This window comes from Pseudophryne corroboree, chromosome 9, assembly GCF_028390025.1.
Source record: "Pseudophryne corroboree isolate aPseCor3 chromosome 9, aPseCor3.hap2, whole genome shotgun sequence".
Classification (NCBI taxonomy): domain Eukaryota; kingdom Metazoa; phylum Chordata; class Amphibia; order Anura; family Myobatrachidae; genus Pseudophryne; species Pseudophryne corroboree.
Genome location: NC_086452.1, coordinates 22,724,213 through 22,743,282, shown reverse-complemented (window position 1 = coordinate 22,743,282; position 19,070 = coordinate 22,724,213). Strand labels below are relative to the sequence as shown.

General features: G+C 48.3%; 1 protein-coding gene across 9 annotated transcripts in view; it reads left to right on the top strand.

Moving 5' to 3' along the window:
* MSH4 (mutS homolog 4) overlaps positions 1–19,070 on the top strand; it is a 344,804-nt gene that overhangs the window by 29,634 nt on the left and 296,100 nt on the right. For all 9 annotated transcript variants that reach the window (XR_010186549.1, XM_063939054.1, XM_063939055.1 and 6 more), the window contains exon 3: positions 17,671–17,834. Coding sequence is in view for 8 of the 9 variants with exons in the window: in XM_063939054.1 (XP_063795124.1) it covers positions 17,671–17,834 (164 nt within the window). In the remaining variant the exon portion in view is untranslated. The remainder of the gene's footprint in view (positions 1–17,670; positions 17,835–19,070) is intronic.

The window sequence follows — 19,070 nt, the reverse complement described above, 5'->3', positions numbered from 1 at the left end:
ATCCGAGCTAGTTAGGAACCTCCTAGAACCAGGCCAAGTGTCAGTGCATCAATGCACAAGAGTCCTGGGAAAAATGGTGGCTTCTTACGAAGCGATTCCATTCGGCAGATTTCACGAAATAATTTTTCAGTGGGATCTGCTGGACGAATGGTCCGGATCGCATCTTCAGATGCATCAGCGGATAATCCTGTCTCCAAGGACAAGGGTGTCTCTTCTGTGGTGGCTGCAGAGTGCTCATCTACTAGAGGGCAGCAGATTCGGCATTCAGGACTGGGTCCTGGTGACCACGGATGCCAGCCTGAGAGACTGGGGAGCAGTCACACAGGGAAGAAATTTCCAAGGAGTGTGGTCAAGTCTGGAGACTTCTCTCCACATAAATATACTGGAGCTAAGGGCAATTTACAATGCTCTGAGCCTAGGAAGACCTCTGCTTCAAAGTCAACCGGTGCTGATCCAGTCGGACAACATCACGGCAGTCGCCCACGTAACAGACAGGGCGGCACAAGAAGCAGGAGGGCAATGGTAGCAAGGATACTTCGCTGGGCGAAAAATCATGTGATAACACTGTTAGCGGTGTTCATTCCGGGAGTGGACAACTGGGAAGCAGACTTCCTCAGCAGGCACGACCTCCACCCGGGAGAGTGGAGACTTCATCTGGAAGTCTTCCACGTGATTGTGAACCGTTGGGAAAGACCAAAGGTGGACATGATGGCGTCCCGTCTGAACAAAAAACTGGACAGGTATTGCGCCAGGTCAAGAGACCCTCAGGCAATAGCTGGGACGCTCTGGTAACACCGTGGGTGTACCAGTCGGTGTATGTGTTCCCTCCTCTGCCTCTCATACCCAAGGTACTGAGAATTATAAGAAGGAGAGGAGTAAGAACTATACTCGTGGCTCCGGATTAGCCAAGAAGGACTTGGTACCCGGAACTTCAAGAGATACTAAGAAGGGACTTGCTTCAGCAAGGATCATGTCTGTTCCAAGACTTACCGCGGCTGCGTTTGACGGCATGGCGGTTGAACGCCGGATCCTAAGGGAAAAAGGCATTCCGGAAGAGGTCATCCCTACGCTGGTCAGAGCCAGGAAGGAGGTGACCACACAACATTATCACCGCATTTGGCGAAAATATGTTGCATGGTGTGAGGCCAGGAAGGCCCCCACGGAGGAATTTCAACTCGGTCGATTCCTACATTTTCTGCAAACAGGAGTGTCTATGTGCCTCAAATTGGGGTCCATTAAGGTTCAAATTTCGGCCCTGTCGATTTTCTTCCAGAAAGAATTGGCTTCAGTTCCTGAAGTCCAGAAGTTTGTCAAGGGAGTACTGCATATACAACCCCCTTTTGTGCCTCCAGTGGCACTGTGGGATCTCAACGTAGTTCTGGGATTCCTCAAATCACATTGGTTTAAACCGCTCAAATCTGTGGATTTGAAATATCTCACATGGAAAGTGACCATGCTGTTGGCCCTGGCCTCGGCCAGGCGAGTGTCAGAATTGGCGGCTTTGTCTCACAAAAGCCCATATCTGATTGTCCATTTGGACAGGGCAGAGCTGCGGACTCGTCCCCAGTTTCTCCCTAAGGTGGTGTCAGCGTTTCACCTGAACCAGCTTATTGTGGTACCTGCGGATACTAGGGACTTGGAGGACTCCAAGTTGCTAGATGTTGTCAGGGCCCTGAAAATATATGTTTCCAGGACGGCTGGAGTCAGGAAAACTGACTTGCTGTTATCCTGTATGCACCCAACAAACGGGGTGCTATTGCTTCTAAGCAGACGATTGCTAGTTGGATGTGTAGTACAATTCAGCTTGCACATTCTGTGGCAGGCCTGCCACAGCCAAAATATGTAAATGCCCATTCCACAAGGAAGGTGGGCTCATCTTGGGCGGCTGCCCGAGGGGTCTCGGCTTTACAACTTGGCCGAGCTGCTACTTGGTCAGGGGCAAACACGTTTGCAAAATTCTACAAATTTGATACCCTGGCTGAGGAGGACCTGGAGTTCTCTCATTCGGTGCTGCAGAGTCATCCGCACTCTCCCGCCCGTTTGGGAGCTTTGGTATAATCCCCATGGTCCTTACGGAGTCCCCAGCATCCACTTAGGACGTCAGAGAAAATAAGAATTTACTTACCGATAATTCTATTTCTCGTAGTCCGTAGTGGATGCTGGGCGCCCATCCCAAGTGCGGATTGTCTGCAATACTCGTACATAGTTATTGTTAAACAAAAATCGGGTTATTATTGTTGTGAGCCATCTTTTCAGAGGCTCCGCTGTTATCATGCTGTTAACTGGGTTCAGATCACAGGTTGTACAGTGTGATTGGTGTGGCTGGTATGAGTCTTACCCGGGATTCAAAATCCTTCCTTATTGTGTACGCTCGTCCGGGCACAGTATCCTAACTGAGGCTTGGAGGAGGGTCATAGGGGGAGGAGCCAGTGCACACCACCTGATCCTAAAGCTTTTACTTTTGTGCCCTGTCTCCTGCGGAGCCGCTATTCCCCATGGTCCTTACGGAGTCCCCAGCATCCACTACGGACTACGAGAAATAGAATTATCGGTAAGTAAATTCTTATTTTTTCAGTTACCATTCAGCCGTCATCTTTGGTTTCTCTGGGAGGTTTTGCTCAGCTGCGCTTCAAACCACACTGACCTGAATTTTAGGTATCTGCCTTTTTCGGTTTTCTTCCAAAAGAGATTAGCCTAGCGGCCGTCAGTTCGGCCTCTTTTTCAGGGAGTACTCTATTGGCAACTCCCCCGGCTGAGCTTCGGTCTCGGCGGTCGTTTCTTCCAGAGGGAATGTCCATTTTTCAGATAAATCTGACACTAGTGTTTTTTGGTCCTCTATGAATGTTGTCAGGGCTCGCCGACTCTCTACAGAGGTCTTCGGCTATTCGACGAAGTGTTTTTCTTCTTTGTGCTGTACGATGCTCCCGTGCTAAATAGCCGGGGTCCCAGCATACGCTGGGACGTTGGATACATCTGACCATCAGACAGTCTTCTTGGCGGTTGCTAGGAAGCCTCCGTTTTCCATTCCAGCGCACTTCATGCGCGTTGTAAGACCCTCGGGGGCGGCTGCCCGTGGGGTCTCCATAAATGGTTTATCGGGCGGCTACTTGGTCGGACCGACATTCGTTTTGTCAAATTCTACAAGTTTGACAATTTTGCGGCCTCTGCATCACAGTTTGGCCGAGCAGTTTTTACAGGACTTTCAGCGCTCTCCCACCCGTTTTTGGGAGCTCTGGGACGTCCCCATTGTAACTACGCTCCAGTGGCCCCTAGTGGATGAAGGAGAAATCAGGATTTTGGTACTTACCGATAAATCCCTTTCTCCGATTCCACAGGGGCCACTGGACGCCCGCCCAGCGCTGTTCCTCCTTGTTTTTTGCTTAAAGGTTTGCAGATCAATATATGACTGCTTGTTGAGTACAGGCTAGCCTGGTTTTTGTCAGGTTCTGTTCCAGGTTTAGTTTGGTTTATCCTGGTTTACAGGGCGTCATTAACCTCCTCTACCTTAAGGTTTGTTTATTCCATCTCTCATCGGGCACAGTTTTACGTAGACTGGCTTGGAGGGGAGATAGTAGGGGAGGAGCTAGCCACAGTGTGAGAATTTTAAAGTGCCAGCTCCCAATTACTGCCTACTATTTCCCCATTGTAACTACGCTCCAGTGGCCCCTGTGGAATCGGAGAAAGGGATTTATCGGTAAGTACCAAAATCCTGATTTTAATAGAAAAACTAACGCTGTTTGCACGAACTGTTTGAACAAGAACTTTGAACACAGCAGGTTGACAGCACAGAGGTGGGCGTCCAGTGTCCCCGAGTGGATTGAGAGAAATGGATTTATCGGTAAGTACCAAAATCCTCTTTTCTCTGACGTCCTAAGTGGATGCTGGGACTCCGTAAGGACCATGGGGAATAGCGGCTCCGCAGGAGACTGGGCACAACTAAAGAAAGCTTTAGGACTACCTGGTGTGCACTGGCTCCTCCCACTATGACCCTCCTCCAGACCTCAGTTAGAATCTTGTGCCCGGCTGAGCTGGATGCACACTAGGGGCTCTCCTGAGCTCCTAGAGAGAAAGTATATTTTAGGTTTTTTATTTTACAGTGAGATCTGCTGGCAACAGACTCACTGCAGCGAGGGACTAAGGGGAGAAGAAGCGAACCTACCTTACTGGTGGTAGTTTGGGCTTCTTAGGCTACTGGACACCATTAGCTCCAGAGGGATCGACCGCAGGACCCGACCTTGGTGTTCGTTCCCGGAGCCGCGCCGCCGGCCCCCTTACAGAGCCAGAAGCAAGAAGTGTTCCGGAAAATCGGCGGCAGAAGACTTCTGTCTTCAACAAGGTAGCGCACAGCACTGCAGCTGTGCGCCATTGCTCCTCATGCACACCTCACACTCCGGTCACTGATGGGTGCAGGGCGCTGGGGGGAGGCGCCCTGAGGGCAATATAATACACCTTGGCTGGCAAATCATCACAATATATAGTCCCAGGGCTATATATGTGATAAATTACCCGTGCCAGAATCCATGAAAAAGCGGTAGAAAAGTCTGCCGAAAAAGGGGCGGGGCTATCTCCCTCAGCACACTGGCGCCATTTTATCTACACAGTGCAGCTGGAAGATAGCTCCCCAGGCTCTCCCCTGTAGTTTTCAGGCTCAAAGGGTTAAAAAGAGAGGGGGGGGCACTAAATTTAGGCGAAATATGTGTATACAAGCAGCTATTGGGGGAAAAATCACTCAGTTATAGTGTTAATCCCTGCATTATATAGCGCTCTGGTGTGTGCTGGCATACTCTCTCTCTGTCTCCCCAAAGGACTTTGTGGGGTCCTGTCCTCAGTCAGAGCATTCCCTGTGTGTGTGCGGTGTGTCGGTACGGCTGTGTCGACATGTTGGATGAGGAAGGTTACGTGGAGGCGGAGCAGAGGCCGATAAATGGGATGTCGCCCCCTGTGGGGCCGACACCAGAGTGGATGGATAGGTGGAAGGTATTAACCGACAATGTCAACTCCTTACATAAAAGGCTGGATGACGTAACAGCTGTGGGACAGCCGGCTTCTCAGCCCGCGCCTGCCCAGGCGTCTCAAAGGCCATCAGGGGCTCAAAAAACGCCCGTTACCTCAGATGGCAGACACAGATGTCGACACGGAGTCTGACTCCAGTGTCGACAAGGTTGAGATATATACACAATCCACTAGGAACATCCGTTACATGATCTCGGCAATGATAAATGTGTTACACATTTCTGACATGAACCCAAGTACCACATAAAAGGGGTTTTATTTTTGGGGAGAAAAAGCAGCCAGTGTTTTGTTCCCCCATCAGATGAGTGAATGAAGTGTGTAAAGAAGCGTGGGTTCCCCCGATAAGAAACTGGTAATTTCTAAAAAGTTACTGATGGCGTACCCTTTCCCGCCAGAGGATAGGTCACGTTGGGAGATATCCCCTAGGGTGGATAAGGCGCTCACACGTTTGTCAAAAAAGGTGGCACTGCCGTCTTAGGATACGGCCACCTTGAAGGAGCCTGCTGATAAAAAGCAGGAGGCTATCCTGAAGTCTGTATATACACACTCAGGTTCTATACTGAGACCTGCAATTGCCTCAGCATAAATAGTGCTGTCCCCGGCACCGAGGTATTTACCAAGGTAATGGCCGAAATAATTATCCCGTACTTGGACGATCTCCTTATAAAGGCGAGGTCCAGGGAGCAGTTGTTCGGCGGAGTAGCACTATCTCGGGAAGTGCTACAACAGCACGGCTGAATTCTGAATATTCCAAAGTCGCAGCTGGTTCCTACGACGCGTCTACTGTTCCTGAATATGGTTCTGGACACAGAACAGGATAAAAAGGGTTTCTCCCGGAGGAGAAGTCCAAGGAGTTGTCGTCTCTAGACAGAGACCTCCTAATACGTATACAGGTGTCGGTGCATCAATGCACGCGAGCCCTGGGAAGGATGGTAGCTTCTTACGAAGAAATTCCATTCGTCAGGTCCCATTCAAGGATTTTCCAGTGGGATCTGTTGGACATGTGGTCCGGGTCGCATCTTCAGATGCATCGGCGGGTAACCCTGTCTCCAAGGGCCAGGGTGTCGTTGTTGTGGTGGCTGCAGAGTGCTCATCTTCTAGGGGGCCGCAGATTCGGCATACAGGACTGGGTCCTGGTGACCACGGATGTCAGCCTTCGAGGCTGGGGGGCAGTCACACAGGGAAGAAACTTCCAAGGCTATGGAAAAGTCAGGAGACTTCCCTACACATAAATATTCTGGAACTAAGGGCCATTTACAATGCCCTAAGTCAGGCTAGACCCCTGCTTCAACACCGGCCGGTGCTGATCCAGTCAGACAACATCACGGCGGTCACTCATGTACACAACAGGGCGGCACAAGAAGCAGGATGGCGATGGCAGAAGCCACAAGGATTCTCCGATGGGCGGAAAATCATGTGTTAGCACTGTCAGCAGTGTTCATTCCCGGAGTGGACAACTGAGAAGCAGACTTTCTCAGAAGACACGACCTCCACCCGGGAGAGTGGGGACTTCATCCAGAAGTCTTCCAAATGATTGTACACCGTTGGGAAAGGCCACAGGTGGACATGATGGCGTCCCGCCTCAACTAAAAGTTACAAAGATATTGCGCCAGGTCAAGGACCCTCAGGCGATAGCTGTGGACGCTCTGGTAACACCATGGGTGTACCAGTCGGTGTATGTGTTCCCTTCTCTGCCTCTCTTACCCAGGGTAATGAGAATAATAAGAAGGAGAGGAGTAAGAACTATACTCATTGTTCCGGGTTGGCCAAGAAGAGCTTGGTAACCAGAACTCCAAGAAATTATCTCAGAGGACCTATGGCCTCTGCCGCTCAGACAGGACCTGCTGCAGCAGGGGGCCTGTCTGTTTCAAGACGTACCGCGGAAAAGGGAATTCCGGAGGAAGTTATCCCTACGCTATTTAAAGCTAGGAAAGAAGTGAACGCTAACCATTATCACCGCATAGGGCGGAAATATGTTGCGTACTGTGAGGCCAGGAAGGCCCCAAAGGAGAAATTTCAGCTAGGTCGATTTCTGCACTTCCTACAGTCAGAGGTGACTATGGGCCTACAATTGGGTTCCATTAAGGTCCAGATTTCGGCTCTCTCGATTTTCTTCCAAAATGGAACTGGCTTCACTGCCTGAAATTCAGACATTTGTCAAGGGAGTGCTGCATATTCAGCCTCCTTTTGTGCCTCCAGTGGCACCGTGGGACCTCAACGTGGTGTTGGGTTTCCTAAAGTCACATTGGTTTGAGCCACTCAAAACCGTGGATTTAAAATATCTCACGTGGAAAGTGGTCATGCTTTTGGCCTTGGCTTCGGCCAGGCGTGTGTCAGAATTGGCGGCTTTGTCATGCAAAAGCCCCTATTTGATTTTCCATATGGATAGGGCAGAATTGAGGACTAGTCCCCAGTTTCTTCCTAAGGTGGTATCAGCTTTTCACTTGAACCAACCTATCGTGGTGCCTGCGGCTACTAGGGACTTGGAGGACTCCAAGTTACTGGACGTAGTCAGGGCCTTGAAAATGTATGTTTCCAGGAAGGCTGGAGTCAGGAAGACTGACTCGCTATTTATCCTGTATGCACCAAACAAGATGGGTGCTCCTGCTTCAAAGCAGACTATTGCTCGCTGGATTTGTAACACAATTCAGCTTGCGCATTCTGTGGCTGGCCTGCCGCAGCCTAAATCTGTAAAAGCCCATTCCACGAGGAAAGTGGGCTCTTCTTGGGCGGCTGCCCGAGGGGTCTCGGCTTTACAACTTTGCCGAGCTGCTACTTGGTCAGGGGCAAACACGTTTGCAAAATTCTACAAATTTGATACCCTGGCTGAGGAGGACCTTGAGTTCTCTCATTCGGTGCTGTAGAGTCATCCGCACTCTCCCGCCCGTTTGGGAGCTTTGGTATAATCCCCATGGTCCTTACGGAGTCCCCAGCATCTACTAGGACGTTAGAGAAAATAAGATTTTACTCACCGGTAAATCTATTTCTCGTAGTCCGTAGTGGATGCTGGGCGCCCGTCCCAAGTGCGGACTGTCTGCAATACTTGTATATAGTTATTGTTAACTAAAAGGGTTATTGTTGAGCCATCTGTTGAGAGGCTCTGTTATGTTCATACTGTTAACTGGGTATAATATCACGAGTTATACGGTGTGATTGGTGTGGCTGGTATGAGTCTTACCCGGGATTCAAAATCCTTTCCTTATTGTGTCAACTCTTCCGGGCACAGTATCCTTACTGAAGTCTGGAGGAGGGTCATAGTGGGAGGAGCCAGTGCACACCAGGTAGTCCTAATTCTTTCTTAGCTGTGCCAAGTCTCCTGCGGAGCCGCTATTCCCCATGGTCCTTACGGAGTCCCCAGCATCCACTACGGACTACGAGAAATAGATTTACCGGTGAGTAAAATCTTATTATTTTCTCTTTCATCCACTAGGGGACACTGGAGCAGCCTTATACAGTAGGGGACGTCCCAAATTTACTCCCAGGTGTGGGAGTGCTGTCCGTGGCCTGCAAAACTAAACGTCCAAACTTGGAATCTCCGGACGCAAACATATCAAACCTGTGGATTCCGGACGCAAACATATCAAACCTGTAACATCTCGTGAACGTGTGTGCTGATGACCACGTTGCTGCCCTGCAAAGTTGAGTAGTAGAAGCACCTCTGGCAGCCACTCATGAGGCACCCACTGATCTGGTGGTATGAGCACCAGTCTGAACCGGAACCTGTTTACCACAGGAAATATAAGCTTGCCTAATGGCAAGTCTAATCCATCTAGACAAAGACTGCTTAGATGCTGGCCAACCCTTTTTTGGACCATCATAGAGAACAAATAAATGGTCCGACCTTCGGAAGGACGATGTAACTTGTACGTATATTCGTAAAGCTCAGACAACATCCAAAGACACGTCCCCATGTGCGAATCCCTAGAAAAATGGGTCTACAATTGACTGGTTTACGTGAAACCCCAAAACGGCCTTAGGAAGGAAATCCGCCCTTGTACGGAGTTCTGCCTTATCCTCATGGAAAATTAAAAAAGGACTCTTACATGATAAGGCTCCTAACTCAGAAACCCTTCTGGTCGAAGCCAAGGCAATTAATAACGTGACCTTCCAAGAGAGATTTTTCAGGTCTGTTCTTTCCAACGGCTCAGAAGTTGGTGATCTCAAAAATTCGAGCACCAAATTTAGGTCCCACGGCGCAGTGGGAGGACAGAAAGGAGGTTGTATCCTCAGAACCCCCTGTAAAAAGGTTTGAACTTCTTGTAAGCATGCTAACTGCTGTTGAAATAGGATGGAGAGAGCCGAAACTTGAACCTTCAAAGAGCCCAGTCTTAATCCTCCATCTAGACCAGCTTGAAGAAAAAGTAGAAGTCTGGATAAGTGGAAGTTCATCGAATTCCACCCACATTCCTGACACCAGTCCATGTACTTCTTCCAAATTCTGTAGTAGTGCATGGCTGTGAACGGCTTCCTATCGGCAATCATCGTAGGAATGGCCGTTCTTGGTATTCCTCTGTTTTTTATGTTCCGGGTTTCAATAGCCACGCGGTTAAACGCAGACTGTTCAGGTCTGGGTGTAGGAACGGTCCCTGAGATAGCAGGTCCTCTCTCTGAGGTAACCGCCAAGGATCTTCCGCTAGTAACCCCCGCAATTCCGAGTACCAACTCCTGCGGGGCCAATCTGGTGCTATTAGAATTGCCCACACTCGTTCTCGTTTCTCCTTTTTGAGAACCCTGGGTATGAGTGGGAAAGGTGGAAAAATGTAAACGCTTCTGTAACACCAAGGAAGTGTCAATGCGTCCACTCCTTCTGCTGGATCTCTTGTCCTGGAGACATATCTGGGCAGCTGATGGTTGTGCCAAGATGCCATCAGGTCCACTTGAGGTAGATCCCATCGCCTCACCACCATGTCGAAGATCTGTGGATGTAGGCACCACTCTCCTGGATGCATGTCCTGGCGACTGAGATAATCTGCTTCCCAGTTCTCCACTCCTGAAATGAACACTGCCGAGTGGATGATGTTTCGCTTTTCTGCCCACAACAAGATTTTGTGGCTTCCTTTAACGCCATCTTGCTCTTTGCTCCTCCTTGACGGTTTATGTATGCCATCGTTGGGACATTGTCCGACTGTATCTTCAAATGCTGACCCATGACTAGGTCTTTGGCTAAGAGAAGCGAATTGTAAACTGCTCTCAGTTCGAGAATGTTTATGAATAGCCTGCTCTCCTGTAACGTCCATCTGCCCTGAAACTGATGTTCCTCTAGGACCGCACCCCAACCTCTGAGACTGGCGTCCGTTGTCAGGATCCTCCAATCCCAAATGCTGAATCTCTTGCCTGCTGTGAGATTCTTGTGCAACGACCACCAAATTAAGGAGGTTCATATGCGTGGTGGAAGTCATATTCTTCGATGTAGAAGCCAGTGTGAACCTGCTCCCTGAGCAATGAGGTTCATCTGGAATGGTCGGGAATGAAGTCTGCCATACTGGTGAGCTTCGAACGACGCCACCATCTTCCCGAGAAGTTGCACACAGAGGTGTAGAGAAACCGTCTTGTGTTTTTAGTACCTGAGCCACTAACCTCTGTAGGTCCTGGATCTTGTTCTCTGGTAGGAATACTCTCAGTTGTACCGTGTCCAAAATGAGACCGAGGAATTGAATCCGTTGAGTTGGCATGAGGTTGGATTTCTGGAAGTTCACAATCCACCCATGTTGAATGAGAAATTGATGAGATGTCTGAGCATGCTTTATCAGCTGTTCCTGAGATGAGGCCTTGATCAGTAGATCGTCTAGATAAGGTATGATCGTGACCCCTAAGTCTCAATCCTGCAACCATTATTGCCATGATCTTTGTAAAGATTCTTGGGGCTGATGATAGACCGAATGGCAAGGCCCTGAATTAGTAGTGATCCTTCACCAGTGCATATCTTAAGTATGCTTGGTAAGGAGTCCAAATTGGGATATGAAGGTATGCATCCTTTATGTCCATGGATACCATGAACTCTCCCTGTTCCAAACCAGCAATGACCGACTGGATTGATTCCATTTGATTCCATTTTGAATTTGTAGACCCTTAGAAACTGGTTTAAAGCTTTTAAATTGAGTATCCGTCTGACCGTCCCGTCTGGCTTTGGCACTACAAAAAGATTGGAATAGAAACCTGTTCCTCTTTGAGAGGCGTGAACTGGAATAATGACCTCTGATCGTAGCAAGTTTTGAATCGCTGTCAGTAGTGACTTCGCTTTCTAAGGACACCGAGGCAATCCTGTCATAAAAAAACTGACTGTGAGGTCTCTGTTGAAAATCCATTTTGTACCCCTGGAAGATTACGTTGTTTATCCAAAGTTCTTGTGAGGTTTTGGCCCAGGTGTCCCGAAAACCTCCCAGACGTGCGCCCACCAAGGGGGACCCCAGGTGAGCTGGGAGACCATCATGCCACGGTCTTATCAGCAGGTTTATCCTGCTTTCTGGCTGTTGCCTGTGAGCGGCCTCTGCCTCCACGTGCTTGTGCACCGAAACCTCTTCCTCGGGCTCGAAAGGACTGTGATCTAAATGAATTAAACACTGGTCCTCTCCTAACCTGTGGAGTGGTTCTCGTATAAGGCATAGGAAGAAAGGTGGACTTCCCTGCTGTAGCTTGTGAAATCCACTTGTCCAACTCTGGACCGAAAAGCATCTCACCCCCAAAGGGGATGGATTCTACTGCCTTCTTGGTCTCAGAGTCTCCTTGCCATTCTCTGAGCCATAAAATCCGTCTAGCCGATATGGCCGATACAGAGATGCGTGATTCTATCCTGCTAATATCCTTTGAGGCTTGACACAAGTATGAAGCTGATTCTCGAATATGTTCCGCCAGTTGGGTAATCTCTTCCAAGCTATTTTCCTCCTCGATAGCCTGTACAATATGTCCAGACCATGGTCCGATGGCCTTGTTAACACAAGCACAGACGATCGTAGGTCTCTGTGCTGCACCTGCTGCTACAAAAATTTACTTTAAAGCTGTGTCAACCTTATGATCTGAAGCATCCTTTAACGTTGTTACATTAGGTATTAGTAAGATTGTCTTTTTTTGACAACCTCCCTAGGGAAGCATCCACTACTGGTGGAGTCTCCCACATAGCTATTACACCCTTAGGTAAAGGGTAATTTACTTGAAACCTCTTCGGAAATGGAAAGCGTTTATCAGGTTGCCTCCAAGCTTCCTCCATCTGAGATTGGAGAGATTTAGGAATGGGAAACACAGCTGAACACGGTTTTTGGGATTCGAATAATTCAAAATCCTCTGGCTCCTTAACTTCTTCCACTTTAAAGTTTAGGATCTCCTTTACCGCTTCAATTAAGGAATCAAGACCCGAGATTGCCGTGTCCTCCTCCGGAGAATCGGCGTCTAGGTTAGATTCAATCAACTCACCTTCCTCTGTATCAATGATAAGACACTCCTCCTCCTCTGATTCTGGTAAAACAGGAAGAGGTCTTTTAACTGCCTTGCGCACATTCGTTACTGCTTGTGCGGGCGGTGTTAACCTGATGAGAAATTCTTCCATCTTCTTTGAGAATCCCGCAGCCCATTCTGATTGCTGCTTGCGTGATTCCGCCATCTCCTTGGAGATTCTATCTGCAAGGTTTTCTTCCCATGACCTAGTCGGAGCACTGCTCCCAGGTGGAGTGTCCTTGTCTAAGCAGGAATTGCACACCCCGGAGCTGCCAACCCGTGTGCTCTACTTGTTACAGTTCGTGCAAACGTAATAGGTCTTGGAGGTCTTGGTTGGTGCCTTAGACATGTTGACTAAACCCCGTACCAGACTATGTCGCAGCGCTTTCACCCTTTAAAATAGGAAGAGAAAGACTGTGATAGATGACGGAAGCAAAGGTATCGGATTGCCTGGCTGGTTACTTTTCCGTCTCTTACATGCAATAGAAAGAGAAAGAAAAAAATAATAATAATAATAATAATTATATTTATATAGCGCTCTTTCTCCAACAGGACTCAAGGCGCTTTACAGATATCAAAAACAATGCACATGATACAGAGGATTTGAGTAATACAACAATAGATAAGCCACACAGACATAAAAGAAAACCTTAAGCACACAGAAAGCATAATGCAGGATTGGTGTAGGCATTTTGGGTAATAACTTCCAAGGGTTGTGTATTCCACCCTCACAAGGTACCAGGTGCGGCAGCCATCTTGGGCGCTCAGCGTAGGATTACCCAGGGTGGAATAGTCCACCCCTAGAAGAGATGACACAAAATGGGGGTGATTTCAGAGTCCTAGTTCAGAGTAGGGTTCCATCAAAACCATCAGGCCTATGTATTTTTCATCCCATCCACAAGTGTACCATATGGGGCAGCCATGTTGGGCGCACTTTGAAGGTTACACTGTGGGAGGTGAGCCATACAAGGGCCAAGTTCATATATGGGAAAACTGATGCTTATGCAGTAGTATGATGTACCCTGCATGTAGGGCACAATGGAAAGGTGTGCAATCAGTGGAGGTAAACATTACATAAAATAAAAATTTAACACCAGCCGACTTGCAAACCTCACACACCCAACTGTAAGTCAGTTACGATGGTCAAGTTGGTATTCACTCGCTTCCCCGTATATTCTTCAGGATCTTTGCAATAGAATTCCTTTGAAAATATTAATGATAAATTATCATTTTTCTGGAGATCCTCATAGTACTTATATAAATTTCACCAGCAGAGGGAGTTTTTTACTATAATAAAAATCCCGCTGATATCTAAGTTTCACCAGCAGAGGGAGCTATCACCACACTAAAAATCCCTCGTGTTCTCTTATAAGAGGGGGAGTGCTCATCCATGCCCCTCAGATTTGGCGCCTGTCTGGAAATATTAAGATTGCCGCCCCTGGAATATTTTGGACACTTCATTCCCCTCAGATTGTAAATAATGCTTCATGTTAGCAAAGCCTAATCAAGCCCTTGTAGGAAAAATAATAAAAACCTAATGCTACTTGGCCCTATAACAACCAGTACTCACAGACTTGGTGAAGAGCATCTCCTGTAGAGAGATGCAGGTCCCTTCAAAAGGGATCTTTGTCTCTCAAATATTATCAGGCTTTGTCCTCCTTTTCATTAGGGAGACGCAGCACATTTATTTCTTACTATAATTTAGGAGCTCAATGCTCACGTGCTGTACCTCCAGCACAATTTTTCAAACTGGGGGATGAGGGGAGTGAGGAGGGAGGAGCCGGCTGTGCAGACAATGCAAATTTTTAGATTGTGCCACACCTCCGGTTGCAAGCTTCACACCCCTGCTGTATAAGGCTGCTCCAGTGTCCCCTAGTGGATGAAAGAGAAAGCTTTATAGAAGACTTCAATGGCTGCAGCACTTCATATGTCAGTGTGACATACTGTGCTGCGGCTCCATCACCTCCCGAGCGGCCTCGCATACTCCCGCTGGCCGTGTTCCCGGGCACTTGCGGCGGGGACGCTCCGGTTCCTTGGCACACCACCGCAGACGCTCTCCTGGATCGCGTGGCTGCTACTAAGGGAGTAGGTAAGAGGGTCCCCCAGGCGGGACCCGCCATTAAATCGCTTTCCGGTCGCGGTTTAAGGAGACGAACCGCAATGCTGGCGTGGACACTGTGACAGAGCAGGGACCCCGCTATATCCACCAGGGCATGGGAGCACAGGTCGGATAGTAAAATATCCACTTTAATAAGGCTCAATATTACCCGGTGGTGAGGACCAGCATAGGGGAAAAGGCGCTTGACCTGTAGCCCCTCCCCCAGCTCTGGGCGCTATCTACTGCTGGTGTTCCCGCCCTGGAGCTGCCTCACACTCTCCCTCACTCCCTGACTGAGACTTTGGGCGCCATCTTCTCACAATAGCTGCGACTGGTCTCCAGGACTGCAGGGCAAGGTTTAACCTCTGTAGAGGGCGGGACTACTAACGCAAGTCTGAGGGGTTGGGGCGCGGTGCTGGAGCAACACTCTCTCCAGGGTCGGTGGACCAAGGAGGAATCTCTCCTCCCGATAAACATTCTGTAATTCCGGGCAGTGTTCAATGCTTTGACTCTTGCCCTACCTCTGATACAGATCAGGCCTGTTCAAGTACAATCAGACAACGCCACCACGGTGGCATACATAAACCATCAAGGCGGCAATCGAAGCCGCATGGCAATGATAGAAGTGTCAAAAATCCTTCGTTGGGCAGAATGCCATCTGCCAGCAATATCGGCAGTGTTCATTCCAGGAGACCTCAACTGGGAAGCGGTTTCCTCAGTCATCAGGATGTACACGCCGAAGAGTGGAGTCTTCATCAGAAAGTCTGTGCTGCTAAGAATTATGATGCTTACAAATTCAGTACTTCCGGACTTCTGCCTTTTTTGCAACAGGGCCTGGATTTAGGATTTCATCTGGCCTCCCTCAAGGTTCACATATCTGCCTTGTCCGTGTGGGTTCAGAGAAAAATTACGTCTATACCTGACGTTCATACATTCACTTAGGGCGTACTGCGGATTCAGCCTCCCCATGTCCCTCCTGTGGCTCCATGGGATTTGTCTGTTGTCCTGAATGCCCTGCAAGAGTCTCCATTTGAACCTCTTGAGTCAGTGGACCTTAAATGGCTCACAGCCAAGGTCCTGTTTCTGCTGGCTATTGCCTCTGCTAGAAGGGTGTCAGACTTGGGCGCTTTGTCCTGTCGTCCACCCTTTCTAATATTTCATTGTGACCGTGCAGTTCTTAGAACTCGCCCTGGTTATTTACCTAAGGTGGTGTAATCTGTTCACTTTAAGCAAGAGATTGTGATTCCAGCCTTCATCTCTTCTGAATTGTCCTCCATAGAACGGTCTTTGGATGTGGTACGGGCTCTCCGTAGATATGTGGAGAGGGCTGCCTCTATTGGGAGGTCAGATACCCTCTTTGTACTGTTTGGTTTCCACAAGCGTGGCTGGCCTGCGAATAAGCAAACCTTGGCCAGATGGATTAGAATGGTGATTGCACAAGCTTATGCGCAGGCTGGAGTCCCAGCTTCTGCTGCTATTAAAGCCCATTCTACTCGGTTTGTTGGACCCTCTTGGGCGGCCCGTCGTGGCGCGTCTGCAGAACAATTGTGCAAAGCGGCTACGTGGTTCTCAGTGAACACGTTTATTAGATTCTATGCATTTGATACTTCCGCCTTCCAGAATGCTTCCTTTGGACGCCGGGTTCTCATACCCTCTAAGGTGCGTCCCCTCTCTTGAGGAACTGCTTTAGGACATCCCTGATATATTCCCTGTGGAACACAGCGTACCCCGCTGCAGAAAAGGATATTTATGGTAGACTTACCATGGTTAAATTTCTTTCTGCGAGGTACACTGGGTTCCACAGGGCGCCCACCCTGATGCACTTAGCTTCTTTGTGTTTGTATGGCATTAGCCGCTAGTCCCTTCTGTCATGAGAACATTGTTCTATGTGACTAACATCTGCCTTCTCTTTTACCTGCTTCTGCATTGGACTGGTTAACAAAACTGAGCTCACAGTGCCTGGAGGCAGGGTTATAGAGGAGGCCCCGCAATGCATTCTGGGACAGTCTAAAGCTTTAGACTGTTGGTGCCTCTGGATCAAGATCCATCTCTACACCCCGATGAATTCCCTGTGGAACCCAGCGTACCTCGCAGGAAGAGATTTAACCATGGTAAGTCTACCATAAATCTCCTTTTTAATGGACCTAGAATTCAATGGGTGGTGTTCAGTTGATATATCCCACCCAATCTCCTTTCTAAAGTGATCCCCATTATCGTGCATATCGCACCTAGGGGGAGATTTAAATGTTTGAAAAATCAGTTGGGAGTCTGTTTTTTCCTATCTAATAGACAGGAAAAAACAGATGCCCAACCGACTTTTCAGACATTTGAATATCCCCCCTATAGTTTAGATGTGTAAAGGGTTAGGGTGCCCTCGCTACCCCAGGGGTAGCGAGTTGAAATGATGATACCACGCCCATCAGCAGAAACGGATGGGTGTGGAAGGGGGTGAAAAGAATTGAATACCGCCCAATGTAATTGCCTGTCGCCATTTTGTTAACGGACAGTTGGAGTGACTTCACTTCAGAAGTGACGAGCTCACATCTGCAACGAAACCCATTGTTCACTAGTTGTTGTTTTTTTATTAATTTTTTTTATTCATAATGCATTTCTTTTTAACTACTTTTTCCTTCGAATTGAACGAGTTATGGGTAGCAATATGAGATGTTTTGGGTCCCAGTTCATAGATTCATAAGCAAAGGCAGGGACCCCTCCTCTTAGCCAACGACTCAAATTAGGACAATAACAATAATATATAACACAATTACTAGAGCTGCCACCACCTCATGCAGTGTGAGGGACAGAGCAGAGATGCTGCACATGCCCAGTGGTAGCAGCTTCTTCTACTTTTGCTTTGTGTGCGTGGATCTGATTGCTCAGTCAGTGCTCTGGACCAGAGAGCAGCTGCCAGAAGAAGAGACAGGAGCCTTACCATGAGGTGGAAGAATGTGTGCTTAGAAAGTGCAGTTCTATCTAGCCCAGCTGCTGCATGGGCAGTCCTCCACCATGTTCGTTGCTAGTGATGCGGTGTCAATGTGACTGTGATTGCTGCGTATATGCACACCAGACTAGCTCCTTGTTATACATACTGTACCAGAGCATACATTTCACTGTACCCTCTACATTTCCAGCAACAACCTCATCTGCAATATCCGCTCAGCCTGCGGCCTCCGTCATTGTAGCCATTGCGGAAGGAAGAGGACTCGCCAGAGGAGAGATCGGCATGGCTAGCTTGGACTTAAAGAACCCTGATGTTGTCTTATCCCAGTTTGCAGACAGCTCTATATATGTCAAGGTGAAAACATAGGTCTCTGCATTCCTGTAGCAAATATTTCTAACTACTGTATATGGATGATGTAATAATACGACCATCGATGATCTGCGATCTGTCAGGGAATCAGGGAGATTCTTCATGTTAAAAATCCCAGACTTGCCGTTCCTGACCATTTTCGGGGGGTATGGGTCGTTGGGTCGACTCAACTTAGGTCGACCATGGAAGGCCGACTTGCATTAGGTCGACAGGGACAATAGGTCGACATGGTCACTAGGGCGACAGGTCAAAAGGTCGACATGGGTTTTTGGACTTTTTTTGGTGTTGTTTTCTTCATAAAGTGACGGGGAACCACAATTAGTGCACCGTGTCCCCTCGCATGCTTCGGGCAGGGTGCCTCGCTCCACTACCGCTGCGCTCGGCACAGGTTACCGTTCCCAATTGTAGTCCACGTGGATCGTAAAGTATGAAAAAGTCAAAATAATTTGGAAAACTCATGTCGACCTATCGACCTAGTACGTGTCGACCTACAGTGGTCGACCTAGTGACTGTTGACCTAAGCTGTGTCGCCCTAATGACCGTATTCCTTTTCGAGTCAGGATCGGGAAATCGAGATCTTTAAATACATTGAATCTGTCACAGATATATGGGGGCCATTAAGCTGCATACGTTCCTATTCTCTGTTTGTATTTGCCTAATGTCAACACTAAGGGAAGTATACAATATTTTGGATATACAATTTTCCATATGTTCCGCAATGACGCTAGTAAATTGTTTTACAGATCTCATCAGCCAGTAGAGATGCCATTGTTTGTCTTATCTTCCCCATAGTCCCTATATCTTCTCCACAGCTTTCTGGGTGTGATATTCCAACAGTTGCAGCTCCTGAATTGCCTTGGCAGTGGATAGGAATGGGTTTACTGAAACTGAAATGATTCCTTACGGATCTACAATATGCTGCATCCGTTACATGCTGTGGATACACTCATATACCCCTTTTCCACTGCAGCAATAAGCTGTGTTTTTGCTGTGTCTGCCGGGTAGTGGCTCAGTGGAAAAGGGTCCTAGAAGAATAACCTGGGTCCAGTTACCCAGGAATGCAACAGTGGTAGCTTCCAGGTTCAGACCTGGAAGGACTCGGAGTTATCTGCTGGCAATTAGTGTTAAGGCAAAAGCAACCTGGTTTTGCAATGAAACTACTTTCCGCTTTAAATCTAGCTAGTTACCTGATTCGTTCTGGGACAGGAAATCGGAGCCTGT